This window comes from Conger conger, chromosome 11 (genome assembly GCF_963514075.1).
Source record: "Conger conger chromosome 11, fConCon1.1, whole genome shotgun sequence".
In the NCBI taxonomy this organism is placed as follows: domain Eukaryota; kingdom Metazoa; phylum Chordata; class Actinopteri; order Anguilliformes; family Congridae; genus Conger; species Conger conger.
Window position 1 is genome coordinate 35327749 of NC_083770.1, and position 17033 is coordinate 35344781.

Genomic DNA, 17033 nt, shown 5'->3' on the forward strand with positions numbered 1-17033 from the left:
AATGTGGGGTGTGCATTCTGGCACCAGTCTGCAGAACATTCAAGCTAAGGTCAGCATTCTACACTGGTTTAAGATGGTACAAGCTGTGCTTTCAACATGTCTAGCTGATCATATCTGCTCTGGGGCTGGTCAAAACTGGCTTCAAGCAGGACAAAGCTGGTAGAGTAAACTAGTGGTCAGACTGGTGGACAAGTTTAATACATGGGCGGGTGAGCTGGCGAATAGCTGATTAAGCAAGTAAAAGTGCCAAAAAAAACAGCTTAAACCAGTTTAGGAATTTTCAGCAGGGTAGGTAGCCAGCCAGCATCACGCAGGAAGGCTTCCCTCAGTATGGACAACTCCACTTCACATGCCTCCCAACAGAGCATGACAAGACCCATGGATAAGAAGTGTGTTACAAACATGCTGAATCACTGCAAAGACCTCTTCCACTTCAACTCTTCAAGATACCCCTTTCCAGATGTTTTATCTTACTTTCAAAAGTTCTGTGTCAAGCAAGCAAGAAAGGAAACAATAGATAGCATGAGTTGATGAGGGGGTCAGAGTCCCAAATTTGGTTTATGGTCTTCTGCCCGTGAAGTCACACAAGGTCACATGGAACCAGATTTAACACTATGACCACAAGACCTCAAGCTCAAGATACCTCTCGGGCATCTTTAAACAGGAAGTGGTAACAAACAGGAAGTGGCCAGAACCATGTTACCATGGTGATGTAACACTGACAACCTAGGGAGGATCAGCAGCAACAGCAGCAGCTGTTTTAAGGAAGTGAATCTCTGTCATGGTTGTGAGTAATATAATTAACAGAAACACACTCAGTTACTCTTACTTAAATTACTAAATAGATCACTTTCTGTTGTGCTCACAAAAATGAGACCTTAAGGACATTACCATACCATTACCAGTTTCCACAAGTGACCAATGCAGTACAGTGCAGCATTCTAACATATCAAAACAATGTTTAGTCTTGCAGTTAAGAACTATGTAAACAAATACTAAATGTGAATTGACTGGAGGATTCTGTAAGAAGTTAAATGTCACTGACATTCACTGGAATCTAGTTTTTCCCAGAATCCCTAGCCCCCAACAAAAACATTGCATATTTACAGCATACTTAATCAAACACCAAATGGTTTTTTAACTCATCTTGCCACTATACCGCCACTTCATTATACTGTAGATAAAAGTTAATAGATTTCAGTTCCGCTAATGGAAGGAGGGGATCCAACATGAAGTGGTCGGATGACTGAAGGAATGTGTGTGTGTTGGCTCCGCCACTGACAAAGACAGGAAGTAAGCCAGGGGGGAGGGGGGGCTGGGGGAGACACCCCACTCAAACTTGGCCACAGACAGGAAGTTCACAGCCCCAGACCCGCACAGCAAACTGTATAGAAGCATTAGTGAGAGAGAGTGTGTGTGTGTGTGTGTGTGTGTGTGTGTGTGTGTGTGTGTGTGTGTGTGTGTGTGTGTGTGTGTGTGAGAGAGAGAGAGAGAGAGAGAGAGAGAGAGAGAGAGAGAGAGAGAGAGAGAGAGAGAGAGAGAGAGAGAGAGAGAGAGAGAGAGAGAGAGAGAGAGAGAATTTATTTTGGCACTGTCTCTCATGAGAACATATTTGTGATTCATGCCAGTGGAGAAACAGAGGTCCTAGGGGTTGTACACTGATCTTCTGAACCCAGAGTAGGGGGAGGGGGTTTGAGCACCCGTTTGGTTTTCTGATAAAAATGGCTGAAGAAACATACAGCTTCTCACAAAAAACATGCTTCCATACATACACTGACAGAGCATTGTTCATTATATTTATCATGGGAAATGGGAAAAACAATTATTCCTCTCTTTCCCCCTAATTTATAACGCCCCATTACAAACTTCTATTTTAGGAGGGTGAAGACTAGCCTGTATGCAAGTCCTCAGTAATGTCTGGATTTTTACGGTCGCTAACATTTTTTCTTTGTTATCCTTCTTTCGTTTTTGTTGTACCTGGCTGTATTTGATTGTTAGGATGTGCAGCAGCCTACTTCACTGAATTTAACTGTCAAACAGTTTGCACAGTCAGCACTAATAACAAGTTGAGCACACAGCTAATGTAGCCGACTGGGTGCCTGCCAGCATCAGCTAACAGAAAGATCTGGAGTGACTGTTGAAACCCCTGGCTGAGAGTCCTGTATCCTTCCCTGAGAAAGGCATATTGTGCTTCTCACCCTTAGACTGCCATTCACAATTGGCACAAGCACCGTCTGGGTCAACATCCAGAACATGTCACCACCACATTTACAAGCAACTTAACCAAGTGTGAGCCTGTAGGCTAATGGCTAAAGGACATTACTGGGACCCGAAAGGTTGGTGGTTCAAGCCCCGGTGTAGCCACAATAAGATACACACAGCTGTTGGGCCCTTGAGCAAGGCTCATAAAAAACCTATTGCAGTGCAAGCCTAATTATAAAATAAATATTTTGTGTAATGCCCAATTTCAATACTCATAATGGAAACAAATCTTAAGTATTATTATAATAATGTAATAATGACATGGTCAAGTAACACAATATTTCATTTCTGGTCACTGGGATATTTTATCAAAAGGTTCATACCATATAAGAATTCCCATAGATGAGAATTCTAGCCAAATTCAAAGTCCAACAGAGATATACAGAGTCTAGTAAGGAGCCATAGTGCTGTATGTACATTACAATGTGAAGTTATGCACAGCTGAGCGCTTACATAAGAAGAAACCTGCATCTCAGTACCTGTGCACAGAGATTGTGGCAGAAATGAGGACTGTGGTAGCCGCCTTTGAATGAGAATGGTATCGGTTTGTGGCACACATGGAACTCAGCATATTTCACATATTTGGGTACTGATATTATTTAATTGTAATTTTTTTGCCAAGCAGTGGCAAAAGTTTCCACAATTTAACATTACATGCTTACATGTGATGACGGGAACAGACTAGTGGCCTGCAAGGAACAGCAGGTGACTTTATATGTTCTTATGTCATCAAATGGTTTAAAGATTTTATAGGAGCATGATTCCTAGGGAGCACTGAACTACTGTGCAGTAAAACGATTAATAAGGAACATATTTCCACTGACTGTCCAACGGAGAAAAGATTCATAAATGTGTCATCAAACCTGACAGTACCTATGAATCACCCCATTATTCATGCAGGTATATGAAACCGCTCCCTCTTCCCAGTCAACTTGTCATTCACACAACTGCATTAAATTTGTGACCTAAGTGACAGGAGATTTTTCAAACCGATCCCCATATCAGCGGATTAAAAGTTTATGTTGATTTAGGTGTTCCAGACTCATGCTATAAAATGGCAAAGCTGAAACTCCCTCATGCACACAATTGCACTGTAGTTTTCCATTTCTTCCCATCGCTCAATAAAGGTGAATGTGTGTGTGTGTGTGTGTGTGTGTGTGTGTGTATACGTGTGTGTTCAAGTGTGTTGATAATCTCTCCAAACCCCAGATGTACATCAGATGGAAAAAATATATATATATCTACATAGCCACTGTATTAACTAAATTACAATTACACCAAAAACACCAGCCCCCCTCAGTACCTGCATCTCAGCACTAGGGACTGGGGCTCCGTTCGGCTTGACGTGTCATAATGCACCATGGCACCGAGCAAATTAACCGCCACCCGCATACCATTCACCGAGTCCCCCGGACTAAACAGTGCCCTCCCGGCCCAGTCGGTGCCAGTCCTCACATCACACCCCCCTCCCTTCCCCACCGGCCATCATGTCCCAAACACAGGGCCACTAATGCAAGGCACAGGATGCAGGCAGCTGCATCTCTTCAAGGGCTTTAAGGCAGATAAGAGCAGCAAAGCATCCCCACCCATTATGTAGCCTACCCCCTCCCTCAAACAGAGTGCCTCTAATATCATTTCTTATAATGAATCTGGTTTAGTGGACTAATGTGGCTAGGGGCTTGGAATGGCAAGAGTTCAAAAAAAAAGATTCACTTTGCCGTATTAAACATATTGAATTAATGGTCATGGTCATGACGTTCCTGAAAATTAAAATGATAAATAAACAGACGAGCACTGAGCGTGTACAGTCGGGTCTGGGGGAGCGAGTGTCCAGCACATGCTCCTGGTTTACGTTCATCTCTACAGTCGCGCCACGCCATCCCCCTTCAAAGACATCCTCAGGCCAGATACACAATCCTGCACGTCTGACTGCACGGATATGGTGCATGACATGAACCTGTTTATGGGTTGACTCGACACCATATGTATTCCACAGCAGACAAAACAGACATAACCATTGTTATCAGTGTTGTAACAGTGATTAATGTTTGCAACCCCGCCCCCTAAAGACCGTGCGGAATGTAATGGCTGGTTATGACACTCCGGAAGAAGGAGGCTCACATACCACAAGCATCTCGGAATTTGTATCCTCCTAACCTAAATCTTTTTTTGACTCCCAATTCTACAAACCTGCTGAATTGGGTTGAACGGCCACAGATGTTTCATTTTGTTTAAGCAATGTTTTACAACAGTTTTTTTTCCTCCCAACATGGAAAGACCAATGGCGACTCATGTGCCAACCCTGCAATATCCTCCAAACTGCATAGCACATCCTCTGACACATGCAGCTGGCTCTTTTACTCTGTAGAAGAAAATTATCTTTTCCCACCACAGGACTTGAAGAGAGCACTGGTCATTGTGTTTTTCTTAGAGAATTGACCTTTGCATTTAATAACTCAACTGAACACTACAGAGAGACTGGGAGATATCTCTACAGACATTATTCAGATATTCCTGGATCTTGAAGTTTGAGTGCTGGGAAGAGAAACGTCTGGCAACAGCAGGCTGACATGCATTTTCAGAGAGCCTCCTCACCAAAACAACAAACCCTATAAAAACACATTCCATTAAGCAATGTCACGTCCAACTCACACTGCTGCCACAGTACCTTCTCCCTAGTATGTGACAGCCAAAATTTCTGTAGACTGGGGTCCCATTTTCTACCCTACCAAGATACTAATTTGTGGGTGCTCACAGACCAAGCCACTGGACCATATCTGGAGAGTGCTCAACCTTAAGAGGTTCACGAGCCATTTGGCGGTCGGCGAGAGAAAGCTCACAGGCCTCGGCACCCAGTCTGTGCACACAGCAGACTCTCCTGTGCATCCAGGGGCCTATTAAACGAAACTCAAACTGCATGACTGTTTGTAGGCAATTATATTAAAAGAAAAATTGCATACCCAAATGGCATAAGCATGTGGGCAGAATTATATAATTAAGACTTTCAGAGCGGGGTGGGTAATATCATTGAGAATACAGGGACATACCGCACTTATAAACTGCAGGGAACTTTGCAGAATATTCTAGAAGGATTATGGCTGGCATGCACTCTACTTCTTGCATAAACAGATTTCAAACCGTGAGAATGAAGATAAATCTCCTCTTTTCAGCCTCGGGCTCAAACGGGGAGCTACAGTAGATGGCAGTGAGGCAAAGACCTACAAATGATCACTACGAGATGGGATGTTTTACCTCATTACAAGACATCCACACAAAAGAGAAACAGAAAAATGGGGGGAGGGCAACATCAAACAATAAACTCCGAGTGGGTACCTCTTAAATGCTTTATGAAGGGAAAATAAACAATAACTCAAAGAGGAACTACAGTACATAAACGTTTTAAATGCATCTATTTTAAGTATCTGCACTTCTACGAAAGCACCGACAGGGGGCATTTTACTTAGCCCCTCCCCAAGCAGTGCCCTCATTGTTGCATTGATCTCAATTTCCACCAAAAGGAAAAGTGAACAGATGGTGATACAACTGAAGCAGTCAAACAAAGAGTATTTGTTCATCAAAGCAGCCAGTCGTGAGAATTAACCTGAAGCATGTTTACATCATCTGTTGCTGGGGAGACCAAGTAAAGACCTGTGACCTCATGCAAGTGGCATTTCAAGCGGGACTACCTTTACCTGTGTATACAGAAGGCTGCACACCTGAACAGTCACAAAACCAGCCACAAGTGTTTAACTTTGGCCCAAATCTGTCATGCCAATTATTTCTCAATCATGAATGAGTCAGTGTATTGCACAAGCTATTTGAATTCAGGTCCATTCTCATCTGAGGATTTTATATAAACCAGCACAAATCCATTTCCTCAAGATTAGGATTGCCAAATTTCAGGGCGGGCCCATAACTAGAAGATCCCCTGTCAGTTCAAAAGAGAATAGACGAGCATGTGCTCTCTGAAGCTACCAGCTACCTCTTCTGCTAAATGGTTAATCCTCCAGGTGAGTCGCACAGACATTGCGTCAGACGTCTGTTGGCAGAGCAGGCATAATGCCAATGACCAGAAGGGTTACTTTTGCTTGAGTCAAAACAGCTCAGCAATACCCTCCCTCCGGGGTGACAGTACGCCTAATAACGAACCATCCTACCATCATTTAGTTCCTTTTTTCATATAAACATGCACCTACAAGCTACACCATTATGAAGCAATTGCGACCAGACCTGGGTCAATTACATGATTGTTTTGGATTCAAATACGTAGATTGTCTGGTATATTGTAACCAATGAATACCTATGAAAGTACAAACCCCAGCTTCTGGTCCTCTCAGTTGGCTCAAATGCACCAGGCAAGATCAATCGAGCCCAGAAAAGTATGTGAATCCAAAACAATTATGTATTTGACCTAGGTCGGATTGTGACCAAAGGAACCCACCACCTAATTTTATGCTTTTAATTGTCTTCATTATAAATCTGTCCTGGGCTTGTGAATGAGAAAACATTATAAGACGGAGCCGACTGCACAGCTGCTCTCAGTATGGAGAATGATATCGGTATGATCCCGAGCGGGGATGGGGTTCGGCGGCTGGCTGGCGGTGGGTGGTCGTGTGCTTTAACTCATGGCCCGCTGAGAGGAGCTGGTGTCGACTGCCTCTGTCACTTCAAAGGAACGTCTGGATTAGCACCAGCAGCGAGCCCCAGGCTTGCTCCCCTCACATAACTGCTCTGCATAAGACTATGCTCAGGAATGGCCCCAAAGCCTGCAACACCCACTCCCAAAAAAAACAAATAAAAGCTGAATTTAACCTTCTTTGTACTGAAGGATTTCGCAAGTGAGGTCTCCCATACACCCACTGGAAGAGGAATGGCTTATCGGCACACATCCACAGATGATTCTATCTACAAAATAATTATGGAACCAAGAAGAACCTTTTCCCAGGAGTTATTTTAGATTTTTATTTAATATACATCTTTCTCATGGCTTTCCACTAGAAGCTCTGAGGAATACCTCAGGACTGCAGTTACTTCCACATAAACGTGCTACCCACCCATATTAGGGAAACAAAATGCGATGGGCAGATTTTTGGAAGGAGACGCGCAGAAGGAGAGCTGACCTAAGCAAACACCGAGAGGAGTGTGTTTGGTGAGAGGGTGTAATGGCATGTGCTGAGAACACTCATAACACCCCCCCTCCCCTTTTCACTCGTCAACAGTCCTCAAACTGTGGGAGAAATGTGCATTCTCTTGCCAGAATTCCCGGTGCCTGAGTGAGTTATGAGTGCTTCGGTCTGAGGGAACGGGAGGTGGAATTCTGTCTGGCAGCTCCCGCGGTGCTTCGTGGACGCCCAGCCCGAAAAAGCGCAAGCTCCGGGTGAAGGGGGGGGGGGGTAGAGGAGTTCAGGCTTGACTGAACGGGGCCTGCCCCCCTTCGGTATGGCTCAAAGGGTGTGAGTGGGGGGGGGGGGGGACAGGCTGGAGAACAGGATTTGTAGGAAGGGGGTGGGGGTGGGGGATAGTACAGAAAGTAGAAACGAACGCAAGACGGCGGTGAATCACCAAATCTCTCCACAGTTTTTCACACGGCTGGTTAATTAGCAAAGCAGCTCAGTCTAAATATCCTCGTCAGGGTTTATGCAGACCGATATGATTTCCTTGATGTTATGGCGACCATTTGCGGTGAAACGGTGACATGGAAAGAATGCCAGTCCGATTTACCAGAAGGGCAATGCCTTCATCAAGTACTGAACGCGCCCCCTTTGCAGTTACAATTACACAGAGAACACTGTCAACCAGAATAATGAGACTGCAACGGATTACGTTCCACATTTTTGCGATCTGGAGAAATTTGAACCGAGAGTTATATAAGCCAGGTGGGACGCAAGCGAAGCTAAGGTACATCTTTAGGGCTTGAAGGCTGCGTGCCTGTGCAGGTACAGTGCTCCAAGCTGAGGAGGAGCACTACCTCAAAGACAAGAGCATGAAAGAAAGGTTTAACTGACTCTTCAGGTTTCAAACACAAAATGTAGCACCATGACAGTAATAGATCAGCTAATACACTAACCCTCAGTGGAGACTTTAACCTGGAACTGAATCCTGACCAATGCCAATGCTGACTGGCCATCAGTCCTGCGGGGTGGCATGCGATTGGTTGCATCGTCACCCAGAGAGGGAGGGTTTTATTCGGCGGGGTGGCAGCTCTCAAAAGTCGTGGGGGAGTCTGACTGTGCCAGCTTTAGAAGACATACAGTTCTCCATGGCAACGACTGGGCGGCTCAGCTGGTGGACAGCAGAATGAAAAAAACCTATCCAGCTTGTACGCATTTAATATTGTAATGGAACAAAATGGAGCATTCTGCCAGGCCCACAACCATAAATGTAATTCAATTAAATTAAAAAGCGCTGACACACACACAGCCAAACCAGCAAAGTAGGTGCAGGACCGAACAACAACGCAGAGAAAGACAAAAAAATCCACGTGCTGCACTAGCAGCTGCCAAATAATCAAGAATTCACTTTAAAGTGCACCACAATATGATCAATGATCTTGACATGACGGGTCAAAAAGTACTGGTCAAAAGGTTGATTTTGTTGTGGTATGTTTTAAAAGTGCATACCTGGTTGTAGGAGCTGCTGGTATGGTGGGATCCTACAATAATCAACGGCATTCCCAATTGGGACTAGGATTAGCAAGAGGTTGCTATTGAAATTAGTTTAAAAACTTTATATAGCATTAGAGCATTATATATTCTAATGCTATAACATTATGACATTATATAGCATTTAATTAGCTTGATATAATGTGCAAAAAAAATAAGTTGCATTTGTTCTCCATAACTCAAAGCAACACTTTTTAATTGCAAATTATCTATCCAACTTTCAGTGACCTTCCAAATAATTTCTTAAAGGTTGTGTCACTGACAACCTTCTGATGAGACATGAAAAAGCATGTCCAAAAACTCTTCTTATTCCTACACCTTCATTTCCACACCTTGTCGTGACCAGACATGACGCACCACAAGAGCTCACTTTATTTTAAGCTGCATTAAGTTGCTAATATACATTTGATTTGGCACTACATATGAAATAACCTTTAATTAACCAATTTAACACCAACTTTTTTTTGAGTGGAAGGCTCCTAAAGTGTTCCTTCCACGCTTAACATTTTGTGAAAGAAGCCATGATCACAGGCATTGTTACTGTTCCAGTTACGAAGCTTCTGGAAATGCAGGTCTGAGCATGTACTCCCCCCTGCATATTTCCCAATAGCTCCTCACTGCTGTGAATTCGGTCTCAGTGCAGCTTCTTATTTTACCCCTATGACATCACAGGAAACCTGACACCCACCCACAATGGTCCCACACTTATTGGGACACAGCAAATAGCAGGTCTTCAGACAGAGATGCTAATATGTGCCCACAATACGCAAACACCTCATCCATCCATCCATTATCTTTACCCGCTTATCCTGAACAGGGTCGCTGGGGGGCTGGAGCCTAGCCCAGCATACATTGGGTGAAAGGCAGGAATACTCCCTGGACAGGTCACCAGTCCATCGCAGGGCACACACACCATTCACTCACACACTCATACCCACGGGCAATTTACACTCTCCAATCAGCCTAACCTGCATGTCTTTGGACTGTGGGAGGAAACCGGAGTACCTGGAGGAAACCCACGCAAACACGGGGAGAACATGCAAACTCCACACAGACAGGCCCCAGCCGACGGGGATTCGAACCCAGGAGCTCCTTGCAAACACCTCATGATATATTCAAATGCTAATAACTGCTTTCCACATTAATCAAAGTGGGATTAAGTAGGCTTGCGTTTGCGGATATGCTTGTCATTCAGTCAAGGCGTCTCCCTTTCATGCAAAGCCTGCCATTTCAAAATGCCAACAGCTCTCAGAACAGGGACTTTTGATGGGTAGCACACCTGCACCTCATTAACATCTGATGTGCAACCAACACTACAGGTAGATCCAATACCACTAGACACAATAAATGCAATACTGCTCAACAAACAATTGCCTTGCCCTTTGCAATGAGAGAATGTAGTCATAATTCACAGTAGTCTACTAACTACTGTGACTGGAGGCCAGCAATTTGCATTCCTTGAGATCAAATCTCCAAAAGACCTCCATCTTCCTGAGCAACATGATCATTTCAGCTCATTTGATGAAGGTGCAAGCTTTCAAGGGAAAAATCACATACACACGCCTACATTTGGAGGCGTAGTAATTGTGAGGTTGAGGCTTCCCCTTGTGGTTTTCTCATTGTGAACTGCAGGGTATCCAAGATGAACTGGTGATACGTATCCTGAGGTTAAGGTAAATCACTGTTGGGTGTATGTTTCCACGCGGCAGGGTGTGTAAATGCTTATGTGTGCATGTCTCACCGTCATTGGTGTGTCGGACACAGTCCTGGAAGACGGCGTGCCATTTCTCCTGCTCCTTCTCTGAGGTGACGCAGAAGTAGAAGTGGCGTGCGTAGGGGTGCCAGAGGATCAGGGTAAACTGCTTTGCACACTTGAGGAACGGAGAGCTGCTGGCCTTGGCATTCACACCTGAAGTTCCCACAAAAAACGAACACGGATGAAGACAGACACACACGCATGTGCTCACACGCAAAAGCATACACATACACACACACACACACACGAGAACACACACACACACACAAACACTTACAGGGTCCAAAGCAAAGTGGCTGGACCACTATCACAGACATTTTGTTGTCATAATCATCAACAGCTAAAGCTGTCCCTTCAAAAGGCCACACAGAAACATGTGAAATCAACAGACTTAACATCCTCACTTTGCCCCTCCCGTTTCCTCAGTGTGTGATTTAAGGGCTGATTTATGCTTCGGTGACAAAGTCTGTCCGACGACGTTTCACATTTATAGTTCAGAGACTCAGTGCACTTTGTTACTATAGCAACCCGTTTCTGCTCAAACCTACCCATTTTGCTAGCTTGCCATCGTTTGCACCTCATAAAAACACGTAGCCTAGCAGTAAACTAGTATCCACGCCATGGCAACCCCTTGTCTTCGGTTCAATCCACCAAACAAGGTTGCGTGAGGGCCGACTTTACAAAAATCTGCAGGTGCAGGACAACCATCGCTGGCGGCCTGACATGAAAAATTTGCATCAATTATTTTCTCCGAGCACGTTGCAGACCCTTTGTCACCCAAGTATAAATCAGACTTTACAGGGGCAGACTTTACCCTCTCCTCTCTCACCTGGCAGGCTGTTGCTCAGCAGTTCCATGTACTGGTCCATGGAGGTGAGCACTCTGTACCCAGCACAGTTGATCGTTGCTTTAGGGTGCAGACCCCTCTCATAAGCCTGTTGACAGAGCCAAAACCAGAGCACAGCTTAGCACACTATTCAAACGAACAACAACAAAAGCACCGACAAGCATCGTTTCTATCAAGCAAGGATGCCACTCAACACCAGGTTTTGTGGCCTAAAGATAAAAATGTGGAGATTTCGGCAACAATGACACAAAAAAACATGTATATATATTTAGCCTGCACAAGCCAAATAAAACAGCGTTTGCAAAGAGTGGAACAGACTCACCATCTTGTTGTCAAAGTACTGGATCTGGTAGGTGTCCGGGACAAAGAAGAAGCGGTTACGCCACTTCTTGTTCTCTTCCAGGTACTGGAAGAGGGCCCCTGAGAAGATGGACTTGTCCTTCAGGGGCACCTGTGTGGGAGGGTAAAGCACAGGCTCCTTAACCAATCACACTACAATACAGAGAAATGGAAATAGAGATTGCAGAATAGGACTATGGCAAAGCTGAGGTGTATACTTAAGAACATGCATCCGGTTAGTTGGATGCAATGGTCGTGATACGCCTAATAGACAGCAGTTTGAGTTAATCCAGGTCTTAGTAGATCAGTACAACTGGCTCCAAAAGTTGAATTCAACTCATCGCACGCACCTGTCATTAGTAACACCTGACATAGCTCAAACCAAAAAGGATTGGGAGAAAATAACATTTTGATTTTCAAGATTCACTTCAACAATCACATTTTCTTACGCATCCAATCCTTAGGAGGACAAGAATTTTTGAGCATTTCAGGACTACTTTCTAGTCCCACCAGGAGGCATACTACAGGGTAGCATTTTAGCCCCTAAAATTAAATTAAATTATGCTTGAGAGGCACTGGGGGTTTGTACCAGAGTCACATTACTCCCATGTTGTGCTTACATTATCGCAAGCCCACCCAACGTCTGTCAGACCTCTCAGGATCGCAGTCTCCTGCAAATGACTGCCAACTGCTCCCAGCCAGGTCAGCTCTCCCTTGGCATGGGCAAGTGTAGCTTGTGTGGTCAAAGCTGGACACCACAGAACTGGCAAACGTTTGATAAGACATGAGACACATTCCTTTTCAAGTGCTCAGGTTAGCCCAAGGAATGCTGCGTCTTTCGAACACCAGACATTTAAAAATCAGCATTTTACACTTTCACTGGCATTCCGAGGACATTTACAATTTTTGCGGGATGTACTAGGGGGATTAGCAGGATAGAATAAGCTAAAAATAATTTTTCTGGCATTCTGATCAAAACATATTTTTGCCACAAAGATTATTAATATTAAAAAAACATAAAAACGATTCATTTCTGTATTAATTTACTTATGTTGAGCAAGCTAGCTAGAGTGGAACATCTGATTTTCCACTTTTCATTGAAATTAAGTGCTTTGTCTTTGAATGCCACAATACTACAATAGCTGTCCAAGTAAATAGGCTATTAATCAGAGAGCGAAGGACAGTTGGCTCAAAGGAAGAGGAGTATTTATTATGTTGTGGCTCATGTCTGGGTCATTTTTCTTAACCAGCGCCGTTCATAGACTTTCTTTTTTCCCCCTCCAACATTTTGACTTTTTTTCAGCAACAAAAAAAAAAAAGAGAAAAAAAAAAGACGACCACTGCATTAACCCTGCATTTTGCTGCATTTTGTTGCATTTGCTAGATGGCTTACAGAGGGACATATCTGCATAGAGATATATTAACAAGAGAGCCTCAGCACTTGAATGAAACTGGCACTGGTCCAACACTGTGGGGGAAGAACAATGTGCCAGTGTGAATGTTATGCATTTGAGAGAGTATGAACGTCCACGTGGTAGTGGATCAGCATGTGTGTATATGTGGGTGCCATACCGTGTGCCTGTGCTGTCTGCATGTGCAATATTACGCATATGTATTTCGTGCATGTGTTAATGTGTGTAATTCACACGTGCACGCATGTGCAGGTGTGCATGTGTACAGTACGTGCATGCTCTGAAGCACAGGGCCTCACCGGGAGAGAAGCATTGTGTTAATGGAGGGCAGCAGGCTCCGTGGAGATTACCCGGAGAGCTCTGATGACAGGGCAGGGATGGAGGACTCGGCACAGCGGTAATTACGCCTGCGTTAAGAAGCTGTGTTTAATGAGCCTCCGGATAGCGAGCGGAAATCACCGCACGCTCTCCGGGTTTAGGGAGGAATCAGCAGCAAGCCGCAACCAGGAAGCCGACCGTTCCTCCCCTTTCATGTGGGGTATGTACACTACCTGGCCACCATGCAGGTAATCACCACTCTTCTCCTAGCCCTGACAAACAACTCAATCTCCTCTGAGGGGAGTGAATGAGAGAGACTAAACCACTCCCTTCAGCCCTGAAGTATAGATCTAAACACCCGAAGCTCTTTGAAGATAGACTCACTTTACTACCTCGTTGGGTAGAGAATTAGGACCCTTATACGTTGCATGTGACAACATCTCTGACCGAGTAATATAGATTGTGCTACTGGAAAAACTGGTTTGTGAAGCAGATTATCGTGCACCTGCTCATCACCTGGAGAAAGCAGGGCTTTAACCTTTAACCCAGGGGAAAGTACTGACTGATTAAGACCAAGGGTAAATTTGGAAATTGCTATGGGGCCACAGGTTGGAAAGGAGGAGATAAGAAAGATGGGAGAGGAGGAAGAGAAAGGTTGGAAACCAGAGATGTATAGCAGTATTTGCCCAAGATCACTAATCCATTAACAGAAAGTAATAAAATTTACTAACAAAATTGAATTAAATTTTACAACACTTTCTCATCGGAACCCATGAAGAAGTGCCTAGGAGGCCTGAACTTTCATTAAAATGTTAACTGAACCCCCAAAGCTGACAACTCAGTGATATTAAACATTTCCCTGTCTCAATGTGCAGTTCACATCTCTTAGCAGTGAGTCATTGGGTACACAGAAAGGACTGGAATTTCACATGGTCTTGGGAAAAGAAAAACAGAGAATGGTAATCCTGATAAGAGCGAGGGAAGAGAAGAGAAAGGGTCAGAGAAGGTCCGAGCGGAAGCAGTCCGTACTTTTCGGTGCAGCAGCTGCGGCCCCTCGTTTGCCTCGATCTCGAAGCGCAGGCTGTTGACGAGGGCCAGAGCGTACTGCTGCTCATACAGACGGCCGAACTCGCCCATCACCTCGCCCGTCCGAGCTGTGGAAAGAGAGAGAGAGAGAAAGGCTGAGAGTCAGACTCAGAGGTGCCTGCGTCGCAGTGCCATCAGAGACCTGAGGATCATAAGGTTCTAACTGACATTTCTCTTCCTGACAAAACTGAGTTGGTGTCATAAATGTTGTTTCTCGGGCAATGTTCCATAACATTCAATACATTTTGCAGTTATAAGGCTGAATAGTCACTGAATCAGTCCAGGTTACAGCAGTAATGAAGTCTAGGGTCTTCTGTTAATAAGCATACAAAAAATGAAAGAAAACTAAAAAGGCCTGTGAAAACTACCAAGTCCACAGAAAAGGCCTGTACATTCTAGTTTTTACACTTGTTAAAGAAAGAAAGAAAAAAAACACTCATGAAACGTCACATCGCTGTTCGTAACCGTACTGTGCCCCAAAAATAAAAAGAACATTATGGCATTGTGGAAGCAGATGGTAAAGCACAAATGTTCTGAACATCTGATGTGCAGGATAGCTCCATAACGGCAACAGTGCTGACCTAAGCTGGCCTCCAGGATGGATGCGGCAAAGGAAGCTGGCGTGAAAACAAAGCGGCTGAACATTAACTTGTTCTGAGAGGCTGGGGAATACCTGGCTTTAAACCGGACTGCCCAATAACCTTCCAGTGCAGCACAGCGGTCAGCTCCGCATCACCCAGCAAGGCTGCGGGCCACGGCCTGGACTCCATAACAAACCACAGTGACCCTTCTGTGCACTGGAGCAGCACCTGAACACCAAGATCTACCCAGCAGTGCTCTCATTCAGTACTCTCTCGCCAATAGTATCTTCAGATTACCACCTCTTAATCAAAGGCACATGAAGAACCAACTGTACCACAGAAACACCTGCAACGCCCCAGAGAAAACAAGCTTTACTACATCTCCCCCCACTAAGTACAGCCCTGCAGATGCACTCAGCACCTGGTTCTTGGCATCTGTGGGAACAGCAGCACCCAGGACTTGGCTGGGCGGTGGGGTGGTTAGAGAGCTGGGCCCAGGTCCAACAGTGTGCAGGCATTGGAACCTGGGCAGGTCATTAGAAATTATTTTCTTTAAAAAAATATACATATATAGATCAACAATATCCAGCTATCCAAATATTTTACAGCTTTTTTTATGCATGTTCACCTTGCACTTTTTATCATACTATTATTCTGTACTACAAGCTTGAATAAAATATATTTTTTTTCTAGCCTGGCCTTTAAAGCTTTTTCTAACAGACTTATCCTGATTTCTGATAAAATGGATGATGTTGGAAAAATTGTCACCCTAAAGTAGTATTTACTCAGGAAATTAATAGCAGTACAAGCTAAGTTGTAAAATAAAGTTGTCAACGAGTTTTGAAGGCCACACCAACAGCATTGACGAAAAACAGGCAAAACCACCAGAGGGGAAGGAAGGTTTACAAAGCAGGTTTTTTTTATACAATACAGGCTACTGTTTTTCCATCGACAATATTTTGCATTTAAAAGTCTGTGCACAAACACAGGACAAACCTGCTATTACCAGAAGGCTCAAACAGAGCACACATGATTCAGCTTGCTGATTATGTTCATGTGTGCCAGCTATTCCATTCCCCGAATATCGCAATATGCAATGAGTTTACTGCTCTATGCTCATCTGCTCAGCCTTGAGGTAAAGTCTTTTGGGGTGGGGGGTGGGAGCAGGGCTGTGGCTTTGGAAAAAGTAATGAAAGATGGATCATATTAGATTCGCACAGACAGAGTGTAGGCTATAATTAAGCACTCTGGTAAAGCCGTCGGGACCTTAGACAGGCTCTCTCTCTGGGTAAGATTGTGCTGGAGAATGGAAATAGAAATGGGAATAGGAATGTGTGCGTGTGAGTGTGTGGGGAAGAGGGGTGTGTGTGTGTGTGTGTGTGTGTGTGTGTGTGTGTCTGTGTGTGAGACTGATTGAATGTACATGTGCATATGATGATGTGTGTATGTGCATGTGGCAATTCTGTGACCATCACTATTGCGAGGCGTGAGTGAGTCTGTGCATGCCAAAGAGTGTCTGTCTGTCTGTCTGTCTGTCTGTCTGTCTGTCTGTCTGTCTGTCTGTCTGTCTGTGAGAGAAGGAAAGATACATTTTAGAAAATGTCAGAGGCCAAGAGAAGTTGCATACTTGCATTATGAGAGGATACACTGGCGCCTGTACAATGGTTGCTGCAGCTCACATTGTGATGGCAGAGCTGCCCTGAATCTCACCCTGCTGACAGACTATGCCAGAAATAATGTCCTGAACAGAGAAACTGCAATGGAACAGAC

At 44.4% G+C, this 17033-nt stretch overlaps 1 protein-coding gene across 1 annotated transcript in view; it reads right to left on the bottom strand.

Moving 5' to 3' along the window:
• niban2b (niban apoptosis regulator 2b) overlaps window positions 1–17033 on the bottom strand; it is a 44144-nt gene that overhangs the window by 12672 nt on the left and 14439 nt on the right. Inside the window, exons 2-5 of the mRNA XM_061259650.1 lie at window positions 14626–14750; window positions 11850–11978; window positions 11510–11615; window positions 10666–10833 (exon numbers count right to left, since the gene is read on the bottom strand). Of these exons, the coding sequence (XP_061115634.1) occupies window positions 10666–10833; window positions 11510–11615; window positions 11850–11978; window positions 14626–14750 (528 nt within the window). The remainder of the gene's footprint in view (window positions 1–10665; window positions 10834–11509; window positions 11616–11849; window positions 11979–14625; window positions 14751–17033) is intronic.